The sequence below is a fragment of the Phalacrocorax aristotelis genome, chromosome 4, assembly GCF_949628215.1.
Source record: "Phalacrocorax aristotelis chromosome 4, bGulAri2.1, whole genome shotgun sequence".
Classification (NCBI taxonomy): domain Eukaryota; kingdom Metazoa; phylum Chordata; class Aves; order Suliformes; family Phalacrocoracidae; genus Phalacrocorax; species Phalacrocorax aristotelis.
The window spans coordinates 64,895,023-64,922,263 of NC_134279.1; the positions used below are offsets into that span (position 1 = coordinate 64,895,023).

Consider the following 27,241-nt stretch of genomic DNA (forward strand, 5'->3'; position numbering starts at 1 on the left):
GAATTGCCTGCTCCTGCACTCTTAGGAGGTGGTACTTAAAAAGTGATCAGCACTGATGGACCCTGCTACCTTTGAAAGCTTTTTCCCAGGGGAGCTTATTAAACTCTTCCCTGAGCAACCTGAATTCTGCTCTCCTCATATCCAGAGTTGAGGTCTTGCTGGCAGCTTACCTCCTGTCACCATAGATTTTAAACTTGACTGCTTTGTGGTCACTGTGGCCAAGGCAGCCACCAATCGCCACTTCACCCATGAGGCCTCTCTGTTAATAAGCAACAAATCAAGGAAGGCACCTTTCCTGGCTGGTTCCCTTAGTACCTGTACCAAGAAGTTATCGTCCAGATGATTTAGGAACCTTCTGGACCTGTTTGTCCCAGCTGTGTGGTATTCCCAGTTGACATCTATCAAGTTGAAGTCCCCCATAAGGACAAGTGTGGATGACTTATAGGCATCCCTTATTTCCTTAAAGAATAACTCATCAGTGTCATCCTCTTGGCTGGGTGGCCTACAGTACACTCCACGACAACATCTGCTTTATTTGTCTGTCCCTTACCTTAATCCTTAACCAGAGGCTCTCAACTGTGCCATTGCCAACTGCAAGCTCCACGCATTCCAGCTCCCCTACTATGTACAATGCCACCCCGCTGCCTCGCCTGCCCTGCCTATCCCTCCTGAGCCTGTAACCATCCATCATGACACACCAGTTGCAGGACTCATCCCACCAAGTTTCACTTATGCCAATGATGTCATCTCTGGGACTGGGCCAAGGCTTCTAGCTCCTCTTGCTTGTTCCTCATGCTGTGCGCATTTGTGTAAAAATACTTCAGGTGTGGTTCATTGTGCCGTATGATTAGGGTGTATAGATACAGTCATGAGAATTAGATACAGGGTGCTGAATAATGCCTTTATACTAGCTTTTAAAAATAGCATAACTGAAGGAAGAAAAGTTCAAATTGGTATGTTTATTTTTAGAACTGAAGGTGAACAGTCATTGGGAATAGATTACTAAAAGAAGCAATGAATTCACTAGCTCTGGATGTTCTCAGAAATATCTTTCTAGAGAGCTTGAATCAGATACAATTTACTAGGGTCAATACAGGCATTTGATGGCTTCTTATAGTATATGTCAGACTATATGGTTCAACAGTTTCTTCTGGCACTAATTTCAAGGAACCTTGTCCCTTTCTCCACTGAAACATCTCCGTTCCCAGATCAAAACACTGATGCCGGTTATTGCTCACGGCTGTGCAGTCTTCATGAAATAACAGAAGCCAAAGTCTAAATCCAGGATTATTGCAGCTTTTGACATTTGTTATGCAGAGGACTGCAAGGGGTATAGTCACTTTTAGATCAATTCTGTGGTGATCCTGATTCATTTAAAGAAGAAAAGTATTTTTAAAATTTTCAGTCTTACATCACTTCCTGAGAGTTGGTCATTTTGTAAACTCAAAATATGCAAATCCCACAGCCATATTTTGACTCATGGATTTTAATGAACTGCTGAATGTCAGTTTATTCAGTCAACAGAGCTTACTTTTCCTAAACAAATATGTGATACTTTATTATCTCCAGGTAATGTTAATTACACTGGAAGAAAATGGGAGAGAATCTTTAATATCGCTATTGGCAGAGAAGCTTGGCAGAATGCGATTCACAGATATTCAGAGCAGCTAGTAACTATATTCTAAATGAAACAAATTTACCCTGTCTTTAACACTAATTTTAGTGGAAAAATATGAAACAAAGATCAGATCTGCTGGGAAAATAGGTAACCTTTTAAATTAATGTTCCCTGAGCCACAATTAATTTAGATTTAATAGGAGAGTTAATGTATGAATACTGATTATTAAACATTCACTAAGGATTAAAAGTTATGTAATAGATTCATAACTGTGAAATTGATATGGACCTATTGCATAGCCATAATACTCTGCAAATATATTTTAGAATGTAGTTGCTATTTGTTTAGTATATAATAACTACTTAATGAAGTCTAAATTAAATACTTAAACCTCAATTGAAAAAATATCTGTGAAGTACAAAACACAATGTGGAACATTTTTACCATGCTGTGCTTATCAAGATAAAATCACGTTGTTTTGAAAACAACAAAAAAAGTGAGTAGTCTGTGGGGCCTGCTTGAACAAAAAGTTTTCCCTGGATAGTAGTTTCACTGCCGAAACTCCCATGAAAGTGCCTAGATGATTAAGTACCCAAAAAGCAGGATCCAGAAAATTTGCTGATGTTGACATCAAAATGCATTGTTTTCCCCATTTTCTTCTGCCTTGAGAAGCAAATCTATAATGATGTATTAATTGCTATTTATTATTATGCTTCCTACTGCTTCATTTTTTATGGCTTGTGGTTGCTTACCAGAACTAAAAGTAATCCTATGGATAAAATGTACTTGGGAGAGAAGACCAGTACAAGTCTTACTGCAGGTTGTTTGGACCATGTTTTTATTGAGTAATTGAGGCTGCCACAAAAATCACTTCTTTAATGACAGGAGTGTTAGCTCTGCAACCAGACAGGCATGCTATAACCTACTGCTGTGGCTCCACCTGCTGAAAGGTATGGGTTTGAATTCAGAAGGAGAACCGCGGTAAGACACATTGCTTCTCCTATCCATTTACTGCTTTCTTTGTGTCTTTGCATGGTACCGGCTCTGTCATGTGTGTTTATGCCAAATAGGTTACTTGACAGCAAGGACCCCAGCCTCTGTCTCAAGGGCAACGTGTTACTTGTTGTCATCAACATGTCTGTAACTCCTGCTCCATTGGCTGTGGGTACACCTCTGAGCCCAGATGTGCTTCTTATCATCTGCCCCTTTTGCTTTTTTGACTACCACCCAGGCCCGGCTCAGTCCTGTAGGATATTGTCTGAGCTACCGTCCCATGCCAGTGTGGGACTCAGCTGCTGCTTGCCTCTGGCCAGTGTAGACTTTTTTATTTTCTTTAACTATCATATTAGCCTTTTCCCTTTTGTTTTTCCCTGGGAATTTTCTGCCTGAGTTCGAGGTACTGTGCAGGGAAGAGAAAGAGAATGTCTTGCTTCAGGCGCCATTACGCAGCCAATAAAATCGGGACTTTTCTAGAGTTAATGTTCTGTAAAATCTGAGGTGATAAGATTTGGGAGTGAAGGAAATTCTTCAAAGTATTCATGTTAAGGAAGTTTAACTTCTGAACCATTTGAATTGCTTAAGCATCAGACAGCTTTTCTTTCATATGCATTGTTCACACAACAGTGCAAATCCCCATCTATCTAGTTAGACATAATCACTACCATCTTGGAAAACCATCGCCTTCTTTTCAGCCATAAGCACTGATGTGTTAGTAATGAAGTAGTTAAGTTTTTCTTTTCCCTACTGGTTTCCCCCCACAACTCTGTGTGTTTGGATCCTACTTACATGATAACATCTATTATTTAACAAAATATAACAAGGAGTAGAAGGAAAACTATTTTATTTCAATTTCTATTAGCGCATTATTGCTTGGAAGCCTGTAAGCTCATTAATACTGAGTAATGTGCCTAACTGATGGCAATCTTTTGAAAAGGATCTGAAATGACAGTTACACATTTTAGCAAAATTCTTAATGGAAGGTTGTATGAAAACTATATTTATCTCTTCCTCTTCCATCTAAATATATATTTCTATAGCTTTATTTTTATCTTATTGAAAATTCACATCAGATATATAGAAAGCCAAGACTTTTCAAAATTATATTAAAAATTTACTTGGAGGCCAAACACTGAAAAAGTGGGTATGGAATTGCATGATAAAAAGAAACCTCACACAACATATTTTACATATTTTTGAGCTGCGTACATTGCTTTCTAAAATTTAGCGATGGGACAGTATTTCAAAGTCAGTGTTCTCTCTACAGTTATAGACGAGAACAGCAGAAGAGGACTGAGATCCCTGTATGAGTCTGCTGAACCCACACATTAGGGGTTATTTTTATCTTCACTCAAGGCAAAGAAAATAATGAAAATCAAGCATGAAAATCTTCCAGGCCTGACTGTTCTTTCCGCAGAAGTGCATCTGGTGATATTTCAAATTTTAATATACAAAATTTCAGCGTCTAATTCTGGCTTAATTTCGGATTAATTGATAACCAAATCCAGAGGCTTCTAAATAAACAGCTTTGAGACGATTGTCCTTTTAAGCATTTCCAAAAAGTTTTCCATAAGAGGTATACACAATAAGCCAACTAATGTTTGGTATTCTGCCAAAGCATTCTTGAAATATGTCTACTGAAAGGAACAACCAGGTAAAGGGAAATAGCATTTCTCCTCAGACTCCCAACTGAATCTAAAAACTGTATTTTCCCCAGTTATAGTACTGACACTGAAGATCTCTGACCCTTGACTGCAGTAGACTGCGGAGAGGGGCTTGCAGAGAACACCTCTGTGTCTGAGAACAAATGGAGGATGTCCAACATGACAAACGTCAGCCAAGCATCTGGGAATACCTGTGTTTGTCACGAGCAATAGCAGAGCTTGGGGTAACTCAGTGAACTGTCTGACTGAGGCAGGGATATAATGCTACAGCCTTCAGCTGTGTAAGAAGTAGATGTTGTAGAAAGGTGACTCTGAGCCTGCTTGGATTTAGTGGTTACCAACAGCAAGCCAGCATGTGCCAGCAGTTATCATCACCTCCTTGTACTTGGAAGAGCAAATAACCACAGTGTTGCAGACATAGCTGAGGGCAACCAAATGCTTCCTCATCCTTGACAATGCTGTAGCAAAGAAAACATAACTGATGATGTCCCAATCCATTAAAGGAAGAGATGAAATGTGGTAGGCAGAAGACTCTGTGGCAGTGAGAAAAAAAAAAAAAAGAGATGATATGAAGGTAGTGGCAGCATGGGAGTCCCTTGAGAGAAGAATTAGGAAGCAATCATTTCAGTGAAGGTGATGATAGCCCAGAAAAATGTACAGGGATGTGAAATCTGAACTGGTAAAAGCAAAGGACAGGAGTAAGCAAATAAAAGAATCAGAATGAAAGACAGACAAAAATCACTTAAAAGCTCCTATTTATCTCTGTGTCCTGAGGACATGTGATTCTGTGATTCTGTGATTTGAAGTGCTGCCAAAGCTACCTTGTTTACACATAAAGTTTGATAAGAATTTCTTTGCCTTCCCCTCTTTCCCACACCCTTCTTCTTAATGTCTTGGATACAAGACGTTAGTAATTAGTAGACTAGAAAGAAAACAGGAAAAATTAGTTTTTAAAACTGAATGTATGGGTGGCAACTTTTATGAAGGGAAGGGTAACAAGAGAAAAGGACAAAGTACATTTGTTTGCAATCTGGAAGCAAAGTACATTCAAAAAAGTTCAAGTTACATGCCTCACCTCAAGTAAAGCATTACCAGCACCAACAAGATTACCAACACTGGTGGAGACTGAGGGAAAGAAAATGTGGCTTTTTTCAATTCAGAAAAAGAAGCAAAAATTGCAGAAAGAGGTAATATTTTAGAGTTGCTGCTACCTCAGCTATAGCCAGGAAGTTTTGGGGACAGCTTGCTTCCTTTTTTGCAGCTATATCAGCTACTATGATTATTACCTCCCTCTACAAATGTTGTCTTTCTTGAAGCAGCTTACTTTGCCGCCTTCCACTCCCTTCCTAGTGCACTTCCTCCAGCTCTGGCACTCTTTTAGCCCTTCCCTGAATTGATTCAACCCAATAACCTGGCAGAAAACTAAACTCGAAAAAAGGTTAGCTTAGTTGTTGAGCTGAATCAGTTTATTGAACAATCAGATGACTACCATAGGTGGAGCAAGAGCGAGGACATATAACCTAAAGGTAGAGGGGTTGCTGGAAAGCTAGGAGGAACAGGACTTCCTGGTTTTTGAAGCAGACTTACAATGTAACTTTATCCTTATATCCTTAGACCACTACCATAAAGGTAGTGATCGAATAAACTTGGCAAAGGTATATCGCAGTTCGAAAAAAAAAACAACCACACATGAAATTCGTTAAGTGACCCCTGTGGTATATATGTTTTGGATTAAGAGCTTTCCTGAGTCAACGTAAGAAAATACATTTTCAAAACTTTGGCACAGAATTGAAGTTGCAGTAATTTGCATGAAAGAGGAAAGATGAGGGTAAAAGCATAGGCCTTCAAGAAGAGCCTTTTGCTTGAAGGCTTCAAGCTTTTTGAAAACAGGTGAGGAACAATATGACCTGGAATTAGATTCACTGCAGAAGCAGACAAACTAAGAGAATTTAAATCAACATAGAACAACACTTCAAGGTTTCAATACTAGCAGTTTAAAGAGATGCACCATTTAAAATTGTAGGAGCTTTGCAACTGGGATCCATAGTTAGAGATCTTAGTATGAGTAGTCTCAGTGGAGTGGAAAGAACAGAGTAGATAGTTCAGAAACATCAAGGGCAAGTAGCACACTTGAACCTATAAACTAGAAGGAAAGGAATTGGACGTGACATTAAGATGAAAAGGAGTGCAAGAAATTTGTCTCTCCAGGATTATTGGAAAATTCAGAGTCTATGATCACAGCCACAAGAAGCAACAGCTGGCCACTTCCATCATCTTTTTTAGATTATGTGACCATGGGGATCATCTCACTGATACAACTGGAGACTGATGGGGTTACAACATATGCATCACCACAAATGCAAGACAAGGGAGAGGAGCAAGAGGCTTCAGAAAAACATGGGAATGTTCCCTTCAGTAGCACTGAAGTGCAATCTCGATTAGCTGTGCTGAAACTGTGGTGACACCAAGCAAAAATTCTAGTGGGATCTAGAAGGTTTAAACTGGCATAAACTGGTCCCACTGCCAGAAGAGGCAGCTGTATGTCTTATCTCCACATTGATCCTTAACCCAGCACAAACTTCTTATGTAACTGTGCAGTGAATCGGATCATGTTATTGATTTGGCTGAAGGTTATGGGAAGAAAGTTGCAAAGGGGAAGAACTGTTTAACCCAACACTGCATCTGAGGGAAAAAGTATGTTGGGACATGGTTTCATATAGTCAATCCAGCTTTAAAACTCCTGGTGCCTGAATAAAAATGATGGGGCTCCATTACACAAAGCACTGATCCAATACAAATTCAATCTGCAGTTTGAATGTGTTTAAAACAAAGCCCAAAATGGCGGAATTAGCTTTACACTGGTATGTTAATTAGATGTGTCTTCTCTTACAGTTGGCACAACAGCAGCATACAAGTACAAAGGCATTGCCAACTTTGTGTTTTGTGTCCTGACCTAATTTAGTTCAAGTGTAATAGTGGCCTTGCATCCCACCCAGGTCAGGTTGGTCCTGCTGAGTGACTCCGTGGCACGCAACCTATTATTAAAGTTCAAGGACCTGTGTCCTCTTGGCATTCAGGTCAACAATGTCAGTACATGGGACAGGTTCCATCTTCATTTGTAAGAGGCCATACAATCAAGGAGAGAAAACATGATGGTTCGTAAAGGGTATCTACAGCATGCCCAGGTAATTGTGGTGTTATTCCTGTAACTTTATGCCACTTGCTGCAATCCACAATTCCTATTTTGCGCCTGCATCTTTCATTAAGTTATATTTAAAACTGGGTCACAACCTGAGTGCTCAGCATTTTTCAAGGGAATCTTAGGTTAAAGATTTCGTAAGACTCATTTTGGCAGCTGTTATTGCCAATGCCTGAAGTTGCATTTCTGTGTAATAACAGGTATTTTGCAGGGTGTTATTTGCCAGTGCTCTTCTGTAAGGATGGGTCATTGTGAGCTCTTGGTTAGGGACCAGAACTTCGTATGGGTTCTGCAAAGTGTCTCTTAAAATTTTTACAGTAGGTGCTGCCAGTTCTTGTAATTTGATTGCAAGTTAGTTTATTATCCTCACACCTACCGGAGGCAAAGAACGTATTGAGAATTTCAGCTGTCATTGGCACAGAGGCATTTGTGCCTGGCTGTCGTGGCTGCAGATAAATGTGAGAGCATCACCCTAACTACACCCAGAAAAGCAGTCCCAAGCGTGCAATGACAAGACATGTTGTAGGTAGGTGTGGGTTTGGTGTTTTTTTGTTTCGTTTTTTTATATTTGAGATAACTTTTTCCATCCTTTGGCTTTTTGGCTGTCAAGTGGGAATAACAGGGCTACCTCACTTTACAGGGATAATTTGAGGACAAATACGTAACAAGCACAAGACACTTGGTGCTGAGAGTACTGAAAGCCATTCACCACCTTGGCAGGGGATTATCCTTTCTCCATGAAGCACGGCGGCAGCAGTCCCTCCCGCAAGAGCAAGGGTTCGGGGCTATGGGCAAGAGGAAAGGCATGGAAGTTGAGAAGGAAACCAAACGGCTCCGCCCGGTTCCTGCGAAGGGGACAGGGCCCACGAGGCGTCAAAGCGACCCTCAGCTCCACAGAACGCTGCGGGGCCCAAAGACACCCGCCATCGGGGCACAGGCAACGCCCCGGTTAAAGAGCTCTCGCTGGAGGAGGCCGGGGCAGGAAGGCCCGACAGCTCGCAGGGGAGCGGCGCGACCAAGGGCAGGCCCAGCGCTGCCGACGACCCTGCCCAGGGAGCTGCGGCGGAGGGCCAGTGCCGGGACTCCCCCCCGGAGGGGCGCTTCTCCACCCCAGGAGCCCTCGTCCCCCTCCAGCCGGGGAGCGGTACCCTCTGCCCAGCCCCTCACCGGTCGCGCGCAGGCGCAGTGGCGGCCGCCGCCACCCCGGCGCTTGCGCAGAGGGGCCGAGGCCCGGCGGGTGCGGCGGCCGCCGCGGGGCTCCCGGCACCGGCGGAAGGCGGCGCTGCTGCCGCCGTTGCGCGGTGCCCGCCCGGCCCCGACACAAAGACGAGGGCGGCTGTGGCGGCCGCGGCTCCCGCCTGCCGCCCGCAGCCCACCGTCCCTGCGGCACCGCATGGCGGCAGCGCTGCGGCCGCGCCTGGCGCCGTCCCCGCGGAGCTAGGCCAGGGCGAAGCGCGGCCGCTCTCCCCTCCCCTCCCCTCCCCTTCCCGCCCGTTCCTCTCCCGCCCGGCCCGGCCGACCCCGTCCATCCCCGCCGCCTGCGGGAGGAGCAGAGCGGGGCCCTGCACGGCCCCGCCATGCTGTCCCCGGGCCGCCGCGCTCTCTGCCGCCCGCCGCGCCGCCGCCGCCGCCGCCCGGCGGGGCTCCTGCCCGCGCTCCTGCTCCTGACGGCGCTGGGGGGCGGCGGCGCCGCGCTGCCCCCGGGCTGTAAGTACGACGGGCGCCCCAAGAACGTCGGCAAAGTGGTGGCGGCCGGCGGCCCGCTGGAGGTGAAGGTAGTTTGCAGCAACCTGGAGCTTGCTCAGGTCCTGCCTGCCGAGGCGCTGCCTAACCGGACGGTCACCCTGTGAGTACCGTTCCAGGGGGGGGACCTTGGTGCGACCGTCGCGGGGGGAGGGGGCGCCGGCCTGAGGTAAAATGGGGTCAGCGCGGGGTTGAGGGGCGCTCGACCCCATCTGCTGCCGGGGAAAGCCCCAGGAGCGGAGATTTTTTTAAAATGTGCTTTTCACATTTTCTCATAGCTTTCCCGGGATGTTGATTTCTGGGGAGGGGGGAGCGTCCTGTTACTGGCGGGGACCGCGCCGCCCGCCCCACGGAGCAGCATCCCCACACCCCTCGCCTTGCTCCCCCTTCCCTCTTGGGGCTGCACTCCATCGGAGGGGTCAGGCTGATCAGAAAGCTTAGGTGTTACTTTATTAAAAGAAATTCAACATTTTTTTTTGTTTTGGTAAACTTCCCTGAATTTATTTTTTTTTATCTCAGGAGAAACCCGGCTTCGGAGTACCGTGCTTTGAGGTAGTTTTAACAACCGAGCGCTAATAGAGAGCATGAGCCGCTCAGTGTGCGGTAGGCTAGGTGGGCCTGAAATTTTGCGGTAGCAAACAGCTCCTGATAAAACCAGCCAAAGGGGCTTATTTTATTTCTTCTTTGGAAAAAAGGTCAGTTTACTTCTACATGGTAGTAGGCGTACTCTTTCTATGTGGAAACAATCCTAGCTCATCCATTTGAATAGCAAGTTTCAAACAGGATGTGCAACTTATTCCAAAGAAAGAAATTTTCTTAGACATGAGTGTGCACATGTAAAGAAAGGATTTGATAGAGTGACCAGTTAATGTATCAGGAAGAAAAATAGGTTACAGAGAAGTTCATATAATCATAGAATGGTTTGGGTTGGAATGGACTTTTAAAGGTCATCAAGTCCGGTCTCCCAGCCAAGAGCAGGGACATCAGTAGCACTGGATTTCATTGGTGGGTGGTCCTGAAAGTGGAACCCTGTGCCTTCTTTAGAGACCCTCAAAGTACCTGTGCTGCTGTGGGAAGACTTAAGTGCAACCAAGTAGTATGCAAGAAAATGGATGAGAAGAAACTGAATTATGGGGTCTAGCTTAACATATTTATCTACATAACTGGAAATCATAGGTTTGAAAGGTCCACCAATAATCCAAGTTTAATAAGCACAGAATGTATATAGTTCTGTCACAAGAACAACAGTCTGCTGCTTTTGTGGACTTTGACAGCACTGAAACACTATGGAAGTGCTTCCTTCAGGAAGTCTTAGTGAGGTGTGGACCTGATCAGTGGAAAATGCATGGATCTGGACCTGTGAGAAAAGGGAAAGCCAAAAAAAGGGAGGTGATCAAGGCTGAAGTAGTTGTTCTTGCTTGGCAATCTGCAGTGGTTCAGAGGATATTTCTAAATGACCTGTGAGAAGTGACCAGAAGTATTGATATGTCAAGTTTCTGAAGTAGAAAAGAAAGCCAAAAGTAGAAGGTGGTGGCTGTTTGATCAACAAATCGATTTTAATCTTTGTTAGCCTCCAATGCTTTGCAGCTGATTAACTGTTAAAAATACAGTATTATCCATTAAAATCTTGATGAAAGTAGATGTTAGTATGGTTGGTATGCTGAAGTTGGCTGTGGGGTTGTTTGGTTCAAAAAACTTGGAGTTACCGTTCTGATTGCTGTGAAAGACAAGCAGATATCAAACGCAGCAGCCTTACTGTGAATGGACCTTTGTTCATAATTACGGTGAAAGAAGAATTTGGAAGAATGATTCATCTTTTATCTTGATTTTCATACTCCTTCATTATCTAGAGTGTATCTAGAGCATATATCTACATACACTAATTAGTTGCTTTCAGTTTTAACTGGCCTTTGAAGTTCATGATAACTTCTGAAACATTTATTTTTCACTTTTAAACTTTTTAACAGAAATTACAAGAAACTGATTTTTTCATTGTTACTTGTAGTAAGTATTGTAACTCTGTTGTTACGATTAATATGGCACACATTTTGAAATTTTAGTTAAATATAAGGCAAAGATTATTAAACCCAATGCTCCTGCTTTTTCTAAGAGAGTCGACACAATAACTGTTGTGGTTCAGGATCTTTCAAGTTTGTTGACTGTTGAGGCATGGCTTTCCATACCTGAGAGAGGTTTTGCTTTTTACTGAATCCATGTTAACCAGGTTAGAAAGTTTTGGTCATTTATGGGGTGTGTTGCTAAGTGCCATTTCACTAACACGTTGACTAGTAGTGGCTGGGTTAATTGTTATCTAATCTTTTGCCAAAAATTACTTTTATTCCCCAAGCTGATTCTTAGAATTGCAGCATGGGGTGTATAGTGGAAGGTTGTCTGATTAGAGTCAAACTGCCCTGAGTTATCTAGAATCTTGTGGGATTCTTCTATTAAGATAAGTACTAGTTCTATTATAGCTTTTTGGATTATTGGATCACTGAAGAGATAAGTAGCTGGAAGTAGATCAGCTGCATTTTAATTCAGTTAATTTTCTTTTATGTTGACTCTTATTTTGTACAAACTGCTTTTAAATATGAGGACCTACATAGTTTTATATAACTTATTGGTTTTTAGTGAGCTAGGAATGACTCAGATGAAGTGATTATATTCATTTTAGAAATCCTGATTCCATCCTTATCACTCATCAAACTCTTAAACTGTCAGATCAGTTGCTGCGCATTTAGCATTTATGTTTTTTTCCCCAGTGAAATATTTTTGAGGACAAAGTCTCTAAAAAGTGAGGAAATAAGAGAAATTGTGGGAATTAGGATAAATGTGTAGCATCTGAGGATGCTGGCCACGTTCTTTCATTCTTGCACACCATTGTAGTCAGTGGGTAACAATGATATTGATAAGGTGGGCAAGGTCACTTAATTTACAAAAGCCTTGGCCTTTGTTTGCCACAAAACATTTTATTGTCCTATTAATTTAGGTCAGTATTTAGAATCTTTAGTTACAATTCAGAAAAAAAATACACTAACTTGATTTCAGTTGATAAGAGACTAAGTTTATTTCAGGATTGAGGAAGGAAAGCAAACACTGGAAGAGTATTAAAGTAGAGAGAGATGTCCATGGGAGAACAAGTAACATTTAGGATTTCTGGCAGTACTGTAAACTGAGATTTCTTTAGAATCGAGGTATAATTAGCTGGTGCTTTACTGAGCAGTTAGGTCAAATTCCAAGGTGAATTCAAGTTTAGTTATAGCTAAGAAAGGGACTTTTTCATAGCCTTATATAATATGAGCTGATTGGGATGTGCAAATGGAGGGTGTATCTACGTGAACACCATAGATGGCTTTGACCTTTGTAGTTTAACCAGACAGATGAGATGCTTTTGGTGTGAAGATAACGTAACTGGGTGAATGTAGTTCCGTGCTTTGTCTGACATGCTGTTTCAGTAGATACGGAAGCCGTTGCCATGATTCACATTTAAGTAAGGAATGCACTGTACTCTTGTAATAGAAGTCTGAGATAAGATACCCATTGCTGTTGTTTCTTTGATGCAAGCTCAAATGATGATGTCATAACCCACTGGATATTAGACATTACTTTTGCTCTTTGGAAGAGAATGAGTAATCCCACTCAAGGCAAGCCCATGAAGTTGCAGTCCTTGTTATCTGTTCATAATTTTAGTTGCCTGATGCGCACAAGTCATTCTAGAGGAATAGGAATCTAAATAAACAATGGGAAAGCATATATATTCAGTAAAGAATTGTGTTTCAGCATCAGGAGCCTTTCTGGTCTGCAAACAACTTTGCCTACCCACATACCCTGATAGGAACATATGAGTATCAGTGTTTGCACTTACGAGTGTTAGAATTTACAAGGCAGAGCATTAGTGTGGATTTGTGTTCAGAACTGTTCAAAGATATGTTTGACTGGGTTGTTGTTGAGAAGCATCTTAAAATGTCACAGTTTTTGTCCAGCTCCTAATTACAATCATGTCAAACTACATCCATTAAGCAGCTGAAAGGTATATTTATTTGGACCTGCGCAACCTTTCCATTTGTAATACAAATTACTAAATTCCAAAAGTTTCAAAGCAAAAGCTCACTGATAATGCAAGGAGTCAGTGTGTGATTACATTGTAATTACATGAATTACATGTGATTACATGAGTAATTTTTTCCTTCTTACAGAAAAAGGACTCTTCAGGTTTTAAAAATAAAGCAAATAGATATCAAGTAGTGACTTATATTTATGATTTTTAATATTCTTTTCTTTTTGAGGCATGAGCTGATGCTTTGCTAAACTGTTTTTGTTTCCTTCGTTTTACCTAGTTGGGCCTTTCTCTATTATGTGTTTTGAAAAGTGTCCTGTACCAAAATGTTGACAAACAGAAAGTATAGGCATAGTAAATGTCTTCTGTGGAAGTTTGTCTCTTCTTCTAAAGTACAATTCCATTATTAACTCAAAGGTACTCTTGACAGCTAATCCCTTTTTTGTTAGAATAGTCTATTTTAGACTGTTGTAAGTGCTCAGCACTAATAACTTGGGCAGTGATAACATTTTTTTGAAGACGCAAAGGGCTAATAACTCCTATTAAAACTTATCTTAAAATTTTCTTTGGTCAGTGGATACATAGACTATGCAAAATACATTTTTCTCATGAACACATGGCAGTACAGAGACAGTACTTGAAAATTCTCGTATCCACAATTAAGTAATTTGCAAGTACTTGTGCATGCCCTTTTGCCAGTGGCATCCGATTACTAAAGATCATTAGTGATGTTTCATTTTCTGGTATACTTGTATTCTAGTAGACCTATTCCGTATACATCTACCAGATTTTGCATGTGTCTCTTACCTTGTTGAGAAGATAGCAGTCCATGTTCAAACCCAGATTCATGCTTTGCTGTATGCCTTATTCCAACACTGATTAATTATTGTGGGGTTATTACTATAGGGTATTGAATACATACAGTATTCAATTATGATTGTGTACGCTTTTGTGTATATTTGAGTGTTGCAGTAAAATTCTGAGGTCAGAATTAGAACAGCGTTTTCTTCTAAGTTACAATATTTTGTTTTACCTAAATAACTATTCAGCTTCAGAAGACATCATGTTACATTGTTAGTACATATCCACTGGGACACCCAATCTAGTGTGAATAGGTTGTAATTGGTAATAGTCATCATGCAATAATGATTGTATCAATGCACACTGATTTTTAAAAAAATTATTCTTCTGTATAAGTGTTTTCAATTGTTGTAGGTGCCTTTCACAATTAGATTATTGTACTTTTGATTAAATAGGTGAGGTAATTAGAAACATGGCTTCTGTACCATAGATATAGCTGTAGGCAGTTGTTACAAGCCTGGGGCTCAATTTTTGAGTGAGGGCTATGTATTGATTCCTGCTGAGTTAAAAATAAGAGAGGAGAACAGATAAGTTCAGCAAAATTCTGGAGAGCAAATTTAAATTTTTGTAATGAGGAAAAATAATTTTTTTTAATTCTGTGAGCCACAGTCTTAATGTAAAATTGCCTAATACCTTTAGTCCCATGAGGACATCCACATAAGCAACGCCCGTTATGTGTTCATCAGCCCTTCAGTGAGTGTTGAATGTTCAATGCCTTATGCTGTATCTAGCCTCAGGAAGAGAGATTTCCATCTTCAGGACTACTTTTTTTCTTTTATTGTTGTCTTTTATTGGTCAGGAGTGCTCCTGTTTTTGTTTCAGTTTAGCAAAAATGCAAAAATATTAAAATTTAGGTTAATGCTAGGAGTTGGAGAACTAGAATTTTGTGCAGCAGTGATGAAGAATGAATAACTACATGTGTCTCATTGCTTTTTGCTTGCAGTTTGCTCATGTTTCAGAGGTTATTTTTGTAATTGCAAACAAGTATGGAGCTGCAAGATTAGATTTTTTAGAATTTAATGGTTCCCATATGTACTTTGCATGGGTCAGATATGTTGCAGGTTTATGGATTTGTGATTACTGCTTTATTTAGTCTTTATCTTCACCATAATAGTCTCTGTAGTTTTTTAATCTATACACTTTAAATGCTTTCTTTGTGCCAGTAATTACTCCAAGAAGATTAAAAACAGTTGAGCACTTCTTTTCATTAATAATAATAAATCGTTTTAAATTTAAGAACTTCAGAGAAAGTAATGAAAGTATGTTTTCATGAGCTTTGCTTTCTGCAATGAGATGATAAATTTTAAGTATTGATTTGCAAAGTCTTAAATAGTCTGTTAAATATCTTCAGTCTTTTAACACAGTAAACAGATGAGAATTTTATTTTCACCTTTGGATTTCACAGTTGGGCTGTTTAGCAGTGAAAACTGCGATGTCTTGCTGTCCTTAGAGTGCTACAGTGGGACAGATCGTACCCATTAATTACTGTTTATGGGCATTACTGTGTTTTGACTCCTTCGGTAATGACACAGGGCATGTCCAGTGGTGCAGTACAGCCCTGTCCTGCAGATCTCCAGGCTGCCTTAGAGTGAATGGGATGCCAGTGCGCTGCAGTGCAGAGCTGCTAGGTCCCAGAGTAGCGCAGTGGCTTTGGTGTGTGTGCCCCAAGCTAGTCAGCCAGTTTTGGCAGGGCTGCGGTGTTGTTGCTTTTGGAGTAGGAACTTGACCTTTTTGGCAAGGCAGACCAACTAAGAGCTGCTTTTTTTTTTGGGGGTGGCGGGGGGGTGTGTGTGAAACACCAAACAAACCAAACAATAAATGCAGATTGATTAAAGATGTTTGAGAAAGAGGCAGCTTAATTCCACAATTCTGCCTGCGCAGGACAGTGTGAGTGTGTTCTAGGATACATCCAGGCAAGTCTCCAGAATTACAGCTCTAGGTGGCTGTGGGCTGCACTGTCTTCAGGTGCTTTGCCTAAGAGTACAGTCTGTGTCCTCTGCTAGGTCAGTTTAATCTAGGGGAAGAAAGATGGTTTGAGGTAGAGGGAGGGAAGTTAGAGTCTAGCTGCCGAGTGAAGAAAGGCAGGGAGGTTGGATTAAAAAGCAGAAACTACTACTGGGAGTTGGGGAGGAGTTGTGATGGGGGGAGGGGTTCTTTGAATGTATGTGTTGGTTATGGAGATGGGAAATCAGAAGGACTTAGAGGGAATGAAGGCAGAGCAGATAAGGTACTGAAAAGTGAGTGTAACTGACTTAGCGAGAGATGGGCAAGAATTCTTGGAAATTCAGCAGCTGCCCACAAAATCAGTAAAGGCAGGATTAGTGACCGAATGCCAGCAGGAGAAGATGGATCATATAAGGAAATGGTAGTGGTGTAATGTGGTCTGGGAATACTCTCTGGTGTTGTTCACGTGATGTGCTATTTCCATCTGAAGAGAGGAACATAAAGGCTTATTCCTGCCAGATACAAGAACTTGTCATTAGTTAGCCCATGTCATTACAGAATAGGTTTTATCTTGAAACTTAGCATCAGGCAGAATTTGCAAGTTATGGTCAAATTTCTAAAAGCATCCAGTAAGATATCCCAAACAATTGATTCTAATACCTTGGACTGTTGTTCTAGGATAACAACCTCTGGTGTTAACAGCAATTTAAACCAATTCTAAAAATTGTGTGTCGATGGGCTCATTAAAGTTTCCGTCGGTTGCAGTGAGCTGACCTTACAGCTTTCTGCCAGAGAAGAGAGGTCTCCTTCCGCTCTCTCTTCCTGCTTCTGACACAGAGATAATCAGGAGCAAGAGCAGGGCAAAGGAGATCTCCCCCTCTCAGTGCAGAAAGTTACATCCACATCCAGCTACCTATAAAACCATAGCCGGAACAGGAGCTGGTGTGTCTGTACCTTCACCTCCCAGTCTCTGCTGTGTGGGTGGTTTGGTGTGGTGGGATTGTTTTTTTCTTTCGTTCCCCTCCCTTGCTGCTGTACTAGCATTTGTCTGGCTCCATGCCTAGTTGGTTCAGGGAGCTGAACTGTCGAAAAACTGTTGACTTCTGTAGGATTATAATATAAATTTTTAGGAAAATATATCTTTGTGAGGCAGCAGTTGACAGGAAATGCTTGTTCACATGTCTAGACAAAGCACTTTCTAGACACCACATATACCTGATAGGAAATGTAAATACATGTGAGACTGTGTTATGTTTTCTTGCATTCTGTTTTGCCCCGTAATTCTCTCCTTTTTCTAAGATGATTTTTATTTAGTACTTTCACATAGAAGATTAACTGAGATACTCCAGTATTTGCACTGTATTTCACTAGAAATGAAGAATTTCTGTCCTTAAAGAACAGTTTGTCCTCAAAGAAAGGCAATAAATAAAGCATGTGGCCACATACAGAATATCAAGGAGAAACCCCACCTTGAACAGCAGTGCACAAAGTGAGTATCATTGCTTGAATAATGCAGGGATTGTGTAGGAGAAAGTCCATCACTACATGATGCAAAGTTAGCACGTTCCCAGTTAAAAATGGAGCGGAATAAATAGACATAGTTTTAATGTTGTATTTTCATTACTTCTTAGTGTTTTAGTTTACAGTCTTAATATTGTTTAATGAGCATAATAATGAAATAGCACAGGAAATATTTTATCTGTTGCAAACTTCTATTTTGCAAATGTTTCATTGCTAAGCTTCCTCAGTTATAATATTTTTGTTACATTGGAAAATACTGTTTCCTTTTGTTAGAGGTTTTGGAAAGATTAGTAATTCTTTCTCTGTATATAGCTTGTGGAGTGTTTTAATTTCAGGATTACTTTTAGGCAAGTACTGTTCATGTTCTGCTCTGCCCAGTACTTACACTTCTTTCCCTTTGACACCAGTAACTTACCAGAAGGCAAAGTACTAACTGTTGAAAAAATACTGGGTTTATATCCTTGTTAAATCACAGCTTCTACAAGATAAACTTAGAAAAATTTATTTCTTTTTGCATGTTCACAGCTTTCATCAGAAAGCACTCTTCTTGGTGGTACAGATGGTTATTTTAGTCCAATTTTTGCTGGCAGGTCACTTTCCCAGTCCTTAGAGTATACAGCCATCATCATGAAATGATCTATTTTCTATTTCCTGGCTCTCTGTTTGAGTCTCTTAAAAGGTGTTCTGGAAGCTACTTCAGCATTAAACTAAACTAAAAGTTACACTGTCTCCCAGTGTTCGTACAGGCTGCTTGGAGGCCATTTTGACTGTTTTGTAATAGTGTTAATGGATGTGTGTGTATTTTAATAGTATCCTGTGAAAGGATTAATTTGTGAATTCTGGAGATGCACTCTAAACTCCTGTCTAGTTGACTGCTGTCTTAGTGACGGTTGTTTTATAGCTGACAAGCCAAAATTGTTTCATAAAACTTTTTTCATTCAGTGCTTATCACCTTATTCTAATGATAAAAACAAATCAAGCCTTGATATTTTTTTCCCGTGCTCTATCAAAAAGAAAAGGATGATCACATCACTTTTAGTATCTGTTGCTAAAACTTTTTGTAGTACAAAGGACATGCTTTGGGTTTGACTGCATATTTATGTTTTGCATGCTAGCAACTGGGTGTCTATTGCTAAAGGTCTCACCAGTAAGTTAGAGTCAGAGTAGAGTTTCTCTGCAGAGTTTTGCCAAATTCTTGTCACTTTATGGAGCAAAATGGAAACAGGGGCTTCAGATCCAAACTGTATTCAACAAAGGAACATTTCAGCAATGTTCCTGGAATGGCTGAAAAGCTGGGGAGTTTTTTGAAGGGGGAGGATGTTGGTAGTTTTTCTCTTGAGGTTCATTGTTTTGGATTACCCCTTTGTCTCTACAACCAATTCTGCTCAAAGGACAGGGAAATGTGTTGCTTTAAGGTGACTGGAGACACTGTCCATAATGCTTCCTAAGACCTACTTTTCAGCTGCCTTTTCTTCCAGATTTTTTGTGTTAATTCCTGTGGTTGTGAGTGTGCTGGCATGCAGTAGTTCCACATTTTATTTTCTGTTATGTTAGGGTCAGACAAGCAAAATACATTTGTTCCAAGCAGGTATCATTTAAAAGAAGAAGAAAAAAAAAATTTGAGCTGGAGCTTGTAAGACACATGGAGCAACAATGATGTTGGGCTATGGAAACCCCTTCATGAAATCTCCAGGTGCATCGTTTATGTTGTGAAGTCACTTGTTAAAGAAGGGTTGAACAAGACAGGGATGAGTGGAGATCTGTACTCTCTACCATTTTCTCTTTAAACTTCCAACCTGTGATTCTGTGTGATTCTTAAAGTTCACATATTTTCAGAATTACTTGCCTCTTAAGAAAAATTATGGTCTTAAACTAGTAACTTAAAAATATTATTGATCACAAATAATTTTCTGTATCTAAGTGGTACATGATGGTCCATCATTTCAGTGTACATTAATGCACAGAAATTGCAAAAGTGACTATGAAGCGTCTGCTTTGAGGTGAATGCTTTATCGTGTTTTGTGTTCTTATGCCACAATCCTTATGACTTCAAATAATGTATAGGCTAAATATATTAATAGCAAGTTTTAAACTGCATTTTTTTAAAGATTACACTTATAACATTAAGTGTGGTGAAATGTCATAGATTATATGGAGTGTTGTAAAATTTATCATTTATTGTACTAAAATATTATGGTTGAGCAACTAACAGCCTCTGCAGAGAAAATACTAAATCAAGCTGACTATAATTTGTATATCACACCCCAGAGAGAAATTTACCTAGCGCACAGATATTCAAAGGCTTCTACTTTAGGCCTATTATTTTATAGGCAGTGTCAGAAAAATAATATTTTTTTTCTACAGAACTGTGATTTTTATTTAGTTTAAATTTAGTTCAGTCAGTTACAGTTACTTTTGAAGAGGTTTCTGCTCCATTTTAAACAGCTTCTTTTTCTGGAAGAAGTACAGGTAAAATCAATAAATCTTAAGATGAAGTCAATTATAACTAAAATACAAATTATTTCTGTGCTACCAAAGGTGATAGTTTGCTTGCCTTGCTTGTGTTGACTTGGACGTTTTCTGAACTGCATGTTTTTTCTTTTTATTTTATCCATAAGTCTGAAACTGGTCTGTGTTTTTTCTTGCTGCTGCTATTAGGCCTTATGTTCAGTTTGCATTAACTATTAATGAGGTTTTATATAAGCTCCTTCATTCATTTCTTTATATATAATAATTTTTCTTCCTGCATACATTTCTGAAGCCAGGAAGAATGTTGAAATAAAGGTATACTTTGCTCTGAATAGATTTGGTTTATAGAATGAATCCTGTACTTGCCATTTCTACAAATAAATCTTACTGCTTAGGTTGAAACCTTTTTATCTTTGAGTAGAAGTGAAAGTAGTAAATATAATGCTTCAGCGAAATTTTACTAGTTTTGCAGGCATTCCAAGTTGTAGATGATGGTTATTATTCTATTTACCAAACTTGCAGTCTTGCAAATGTGTATTCTGGTTTTCTGTTGGGCATTCATTGATGCAAAGATTCCTTGATTTGTACATCTGTTTTAAAAAATACTGTTTCATTTGTTTAGTCATCTAGGTTATCACAGCTGCAGCCAAGGGGCGTTTTTCCTTCTTTCCTTACTGTAAGGTGGCTTAATGTATCTGACTCTAGAACTGTATTTTCACAAGAGCAGATTTTCTTAGCTGACACTCTAGTAGATGTTACAGGTAGTATAGGCACATACAACAGCAAATTCTCAGTACACTTTGAAGGGTTTTTTTTCTCATCCTTTCTGCCATTCCTGTGATAAGCCTTCACTTGGGGAATAGCTGACTGTAGCCCACTATGTTGATCACGCTTTTGCGGTTGACATATTAATTAATCTCTTGGAAGATGCCTTGGGTAAATGTGTAGTTTAACATTCATTGCTTGTGGAGCAGTGGGCACCAGGGATGACTTGAGATGAGCTGCAGAAATACATGATATGACTGTAAGGGGAGGAGAAGGAATGGGATTTCCTCCTTTTAACATCAGAACTGTTACCTTGGTTGAATGATTTAATCTTAACTTCAGTAATTTGCAACCCTTTCGTCTGTCAGACTGGAAATAGAAGGACTTTCAAATAATGTGCTCAGCTGTCTTGATTCTGTGTATGTGAGATTGGGAGAGAGAGATTGACTCAAAGCGAGAGCCTGCCCTGTGTCTGTCTAAACCACAGAGGCTTAAGGCAGTCTGAGAAACCTGGAGCAGAAAACTACTTAGCGTAATATATGGTTGTGTCAAAATGATGCTGTTTTCATAGATTGGTATTTCATGATGTGTTTTGAAGTACTAATCCTTGTCATTAGATAATAAATTTTACACATTGGAGGAAAGAGGGGGGGGATGTATGTGTGTTTGGCTCATGGCTATTGTAGAGGATATCTGAAAGATGTAGTAGACTGGAAAGAAATCTCCAAGTGGCAGTTTTAAGTGTGGAAGTAGTTATCCACCTGAAGATGTGATTGGTGTAAGTAAAGAAGTGCACAGACATGTTGGATCTCCAGGATGCATTTGATAGAGGACCTGTCTGAAATTGAAGTGACCCTAGCAGAAGTTGTGGAACAAACTGACAGAGTGAATAAATTTCCAGGACAAGATGGTGTGTGTTGGGGAGATTTTAGAACTTGGGGATGAAAAAGTCAAATGCTGAATGTCTGAAGTCTTGCTTAGGATGAAGTCGATTTTTGAGAACTGGAGGGATGGCAAATGCTGATTTTTAAAAAAAATTTTAAGTGCATCGGGAATTTAGGGGAACTACATGGTTCCAAGTGTGATGTTTGTGTTGAACTGATCAGTAGAATTTATAATAAATATACTGGATACCTGGATAAAGAGAGAGAGAGAGATGTACTTTAGAAAGTTTACATCTCCTGTAATAGAAAGCTCTTCCCCACAAACCTTCAGCATCAGCAAAATATTTACAAGGATGATCCAGTTGATAAAATGAGACACAGATGCTTATCCGAAAGGCATCTATCAGACCCGCTCCGAAGACATTTGATGAAAATAGTATGTCAGGCTAAAATGGAAAATCATTGTATGAACAACTGACTTGCTGAAGGATAATAAGGGGATATGGAAGTAAATGGTTAGCCTTCTCAGTGGAGTGGAGTCTTAGACACCTGTGATGCACAACATATTTCTTAATGACCTGTAACAGTGTGAGTAGGGGGTTGACAGTTTGAGCTTCTTGGTGTAATAAGGGTGAAAGTAAAGTAGAGAATTTTGGAAGAGTTTGTGAAAATAATAATTGGGCAATAAAATGGCAGAAACACACATTGTAGAAAAATGAAAATTGTGTTGGGGGTGACAACAAATCTGTCTTCATATACAGGATGATGGGCACTGAGCTGACTCTTAGTACAAGTGGTAAAGGCAGACCACATCTTAGGAATTGCTAGGGAAACAGTAGGAAACAAAACAAGAACTTCCTAATCCCTCTGTGTAGATTTGTGACTTGTCTGCATGTTGAATACTATTTCAATTCTGGCGGTCTTATCTCAGAATTTTTTCAGGGTAATAAAGCTGGAAAGAGTTCAAAAATTATTAAGGTGGCACAAAATTACTTCCGTGTGAAGAGCAATTAAGTAAAAGATGAATCTTCCATCTGGCAAGAGACCATCTAGGTTTCTACATAATTACATGTGGTAAAAATAGAGTAAGTAGGGATTGATTACCCTTGTTGCAGTGTTAAGAGGTGGGGAGCATCAAACGAAGCTAGCCGGAGCTGTGTTCAGAATGAATGAGATGAGGTGTTCCTTATGGAACGGAGCTTTGTACTGCGAAACCTTTCGCAAGGAGTGTTGTGGGTGCTAAAATTTTACATGATTCAAAAGGAGAATAGGCATTTTTCTCAGAGAGAAATAAATGGCTTCAGAGAAAGCAGGTCCTTCTAAGTAAGGAAGCGTCCAGCGCTATACAAGGGATTTCTGAATGTCAGGATAATTTGCATCTGCAGACAACTGTATTAGGAGAATAGGGTACTTGGCTAGATGGGCCTGATCCAGTTATTCGTGTGGAAGAGAGAACTTGTGGTTGTTTTGTCCTTCAAGAGAAGAAAGGATAGAAGTAAAGGAGTGCTTGCTGAGCTTATTTGCAGATGTCTTAAAGCGATTGCATTGAGAGGAAGGATGAATGTGTGAAGGAGGGCTGGGAAAGGTGGCACGGCACGGAGGAAGTGAGTGTGTGCAATTGGCCGAGGGTGGCAGCAGGGGAAATGAGAAACAGGTGATATGCTGCGTGCTTTTGAAAACCAAAATGGGTGTGGAAGAACGGAATGTTGAACTTGTAGATTGGTTGTTTAATACTTTATTTTTTTATTATCTCATGCTGGTGTTTTATTATGATAATCCTATATGGGTGTACTTTCTTTCATATGTTAATTATGTAAGCTGGCATGGTACTTGGGGCACATAGCATAGAAAACCCTGCCTTTTTTTTTCCTTCATACTATTTGTTACAAATGCTATGTGTTGTTTTATATACACCTCAGACAATGAGCTAGGCATTGTAGTTTGATATAAAGGCTGTTAAACAAAAAGATTTGCACCAGAAGTGTAAGCTGCAGCAAATATTTTTGTTACCAAATTTATAACATATTGTTCTTGGCCATTTTTCTTTACAGGATTCTGAGTAACAATAAAATAACAGAGTTGAAGAATGGTTCCTTCTCTGGATTAAACCTTCTTGAAAGATTGTAAGCACTTCTTAAAAAGTTATTTTAACTCTAAAAATTAAGTGATATACTGTTTGTTTCATAAATAAGACATTTTGCTCTCAGAATTATTAGAGATGTGTTCTTACTTTATTTTGATGTATTTTTTTGTGATTGAAGAGTTAACATTGTTAAGTGTTCTTCATGAATATGACTGTTGTAACAGCATAAAGGTGAGATTAGGGCAGTTTCAGTGGAAGCTCGCTGGAATGCTGTGATGACTGCATTTGCTTTGTTCGTCTTGTAGTATGAAAACTGATGTAAAGAAAATTATTTCTTTGATATCTTGTCAATTGTCAAGCCCTTTATCAAACAACTGTGAAGTATATTTGTAGGGGAAGTGGATGTATTAAAGCCTCTAAAAGAGGCTAGATGCATTTTAAGTTTATTGTTGACATTTATTTTAACAGTTTTGCTGCTTACTTTACAACTTTGGTACATAGTGAATGTATGGGGGGGAGGGAAATGGGAGTGAGTCTGATGAGAGTAACTTCTTTGACACCTTTTGCTTCCTGTTTTCACTTTCCCTTTCAGATGATATATCACCTATGGGATAAGAAGCAGCGTTGTAGCTTCTGTTACAGTCAGCTTTTTTCCAGCTGGTAGAAGGTCAGGATTGGCAGGTTGATCTACCTGGGAGCAAGCAGAAACTTTAGAGATAAGGATTTTTCTAGGCCATTTGACTGGGAAAGCAGCCAGTTTCGTAATCATCTCACAACATCTAGGAGGACTTCCAAAGGCCTTTTGGCTTCAGGGGATTAAAAGTATTTTATTCTTCCCCTAAAACTTGAAGGCTGCAATTCTGGTTACCTGGCCTAAATAAATTCAAACACTTCCACAGTTCCATCCCCCCATGCCAGAAGAAAGATTTGTCTTCTCCACTGGCAGATGAGCTTTATTGTAGAAATAAGCCATTGTGCCGAAGAAGCAAGGTTATCAGCAGTGATGGCATTCTAGATCTTTACACTTTATTTTGGCATCCTTGCTTTAGGTAATAAAGGCATCTGCTGACAGTTATTATTTGTTGTAACTTGTTGAAATTTTCAGACAGGAAAAACTTGAAACTAATTAGTTTAGAGATGATCATTTACATTTGCTCTATGAATCCAAATCTTATTTTTCTTTAAAATTATAAGAACCAAACTTTCTTCCATTCAACTCCTGTCATTTTGTAAAGATTGATTTTTTTTTTTTTAAGGTTATTTTGATATCTTTCATGAAAAAGAAAATCATTAAGGCATCATGTTTTGAGCATTTAAAGTGATCTGGGACAGCAGTATTTTAGATGGTATAGTGGTCTCATCTGAATGAGGTAACACACTTTATGTGCTCTGGTGTAGGGGTTAATACATCAGCAAATGATTGTTAATGGTCAGGTGCCTTCATAAAGGAAGGGTGACTAGCATGATACACTAGTCATTAATGACCATCTTTTTTTGTGTGTGCAAGACTTTTTTAAAAAAACCCAACTATTTAACCACAGTAAAAGTAAACTTTTCTGCTTTAAATGCTCTTGTGACCGTGGACAGAAAGTACTTCTGTAATTAAAATAATTTTCAAGCTTAAAAGAATAGTCAAGAGTAAGAGGAAAAAAAAAGCAAAGCCACAGTAACTATTTTAAACAGTAACATTATGTTTAGCAGTTCTAAGTTATATTCCATAATGTTCACTGTGATAACTTGCATGCCTTTAAAATTGCACTTATCTGAGGGTGTCGTCTTAGTTTTTTTTTTTTCTTACTGTTCATATTCCCCCTTATTTCCTTATGAGTGTTTTCTTTCCTTGTAGATATGCTCTTTCCCTCACTTTTAATTTAGGACATGAAACAGGTAAAGAAAAATTCAGTTAATGTTTAAATAGTCAATTCAGACAGTAGCATTGTCACTTAACATTAGTGCTTACCAGGGAGAGATTCTGTATGCATTTAATGCTTCTTTGTTCATTCCTGGTAATGTTGCACTTCATAGCAAATACTCTTGCCATTTCTCCTTAATGGTTTTTGGATAGAGTTTAGATGTATAGATATAGTTAACCAAAGCCTTTTAAAAAAATAAACTAAATTGTTAGGAACACTTAACTGCATAGTATTTTTTTAATTGCATTTTAAAAAATATTTTGAATCCTGAAATAGGTTCACAACTTCATAATTCATCTGTTAACACACTAAACTGGTTTTCTCCTGTTTAGTTCTTGGACATCTTAATGAAAATTTACATATTTTTAAATGTTTGGGGTTGTTTTTTTTCAGTTCTTCAGATAAACTTAGGCATATGGTATCTTCAGGAGACAAATTGTTGCCTCTTAGGTCATCATTTTGCTCAAACATGTTATCTCTTGACTTCATCCCAATCTGTCAATTATTCACTGTTACTGTTGAAGGGGAGAGATTTTTATTTGTTCTTGTATGCCTCAAAACTATGGGGGAAGTACATTAAAAATGCTTGCCCCAAGTAGGAGTTTCAAATATGTTTGTTAATAATTTTGTGCATGTATGTTAATTAATGAAAATGTCGACTTTAGTAATGCATTATTTTGTAAACAAGGTGATAAGATTACCAAAGAAAGAGTTGTTTCACTGGAGGGTGAAATGTTCGTTAATTATAGTGGAAAATGACTGTGCTATGTCTGCATCTACTCTTACAGGAAAAAAATCATGCAAATAATAACTGAATAACAGTAAGCAGGTCAAAGATTTTTACTGCCATAAATAGTAATTGAAGTGTCTGTTCAAAAAGACGTTAAATATTTTAATCTCCAGTGACTTTGTTAATGCTGTATTTTGCTATGAATTTCCTGCAGTTTAAATGTTGAAGTAACTTCTTGCACAACTAATTTGTGACAGATAATTTTTCATCTAGCAGATACTTGACTTTATATAGCACTATTCAAAGTCCAGCCAATTAGAAGCAAACTGCTGTTTTCCATCTGGAAGCTAGCTAATGCTGTCTGTTGATTTTTGTGAGGATAAAGGAGGTGACTTTATGCATTTATAAAGTACTATTTTTCATTGTACGTGAGAGGAGGAAGAGATAGTCATGGAATTCAGTAAGATATTTAGATAGCAAAAGAAGGGTTTGATATTTATTGAACTGTAAATAATGACAAGGGTTTGATATGTATTTTTAGGATACACTAATAGAGCTTTGGAAAGGGAAATTCACACTGTGAAGGGAGTGTTATTTGTAGACAGTCTTTTTTTTCTCTCCTGTTTTAATGGCACCAATATACACATATATTGATAGCTTAAATAAAAATAGGAGCATCTAATACTTTTTCACAGTAACAATTTCTGATTTTATTTCTTGTGGTAGTACAGCAGAGCATGTGAAAAGATGGGCCCGAGCTCTCCTAGTAGTGGACCTGAACTTTTTTTTGGGGAAGT

The 27,241-nt window shown here is 39.4% G+C and overlaps 2 protein-coding genes across 2 annotated transcripts in view; one reads left to right on the forward strand and one right to left on the reverse strand.

The window, feature by feature from the left end:
• LOC142056987 (cytosolic beta-glucosidase-like) overlaps positions 1–688 on the reverse strand; it is a 34,974-nt gene extending 34,286 nt beyond the window's left edge. The window contains 1 exon segment of the mRNA XM_075092487.1: positions 551–688. Within this exon segment, the coding sequence (XP_074948588.1) occupies positions 551–688 (138 nt within the window).
• An 8,008-nt stretch (positions 689–8,696) lies between these two features.
• Positions 8,697–27,241, forward strand: part of ADGRA3 (adhesion G protein-coupled receptor A3) — a 58,091-nt gene continuing 39,546 nt past the window's right edge. The window contains exons 1-2 of the mRNA XM_075091757.1: positions 8,697–9,323; positions 23,770–23,841. Coding sequence (XP_074947858.1) covers positions 9,055–9,323; positions 23,770–23,841 — 341 coding nt within the window. The 5' untranslated portion in view covers positions 8,697–9,054. The remainder of the gene's footprint in view (positions 9,324–23,769; positions 23,842–27,241) is intronic.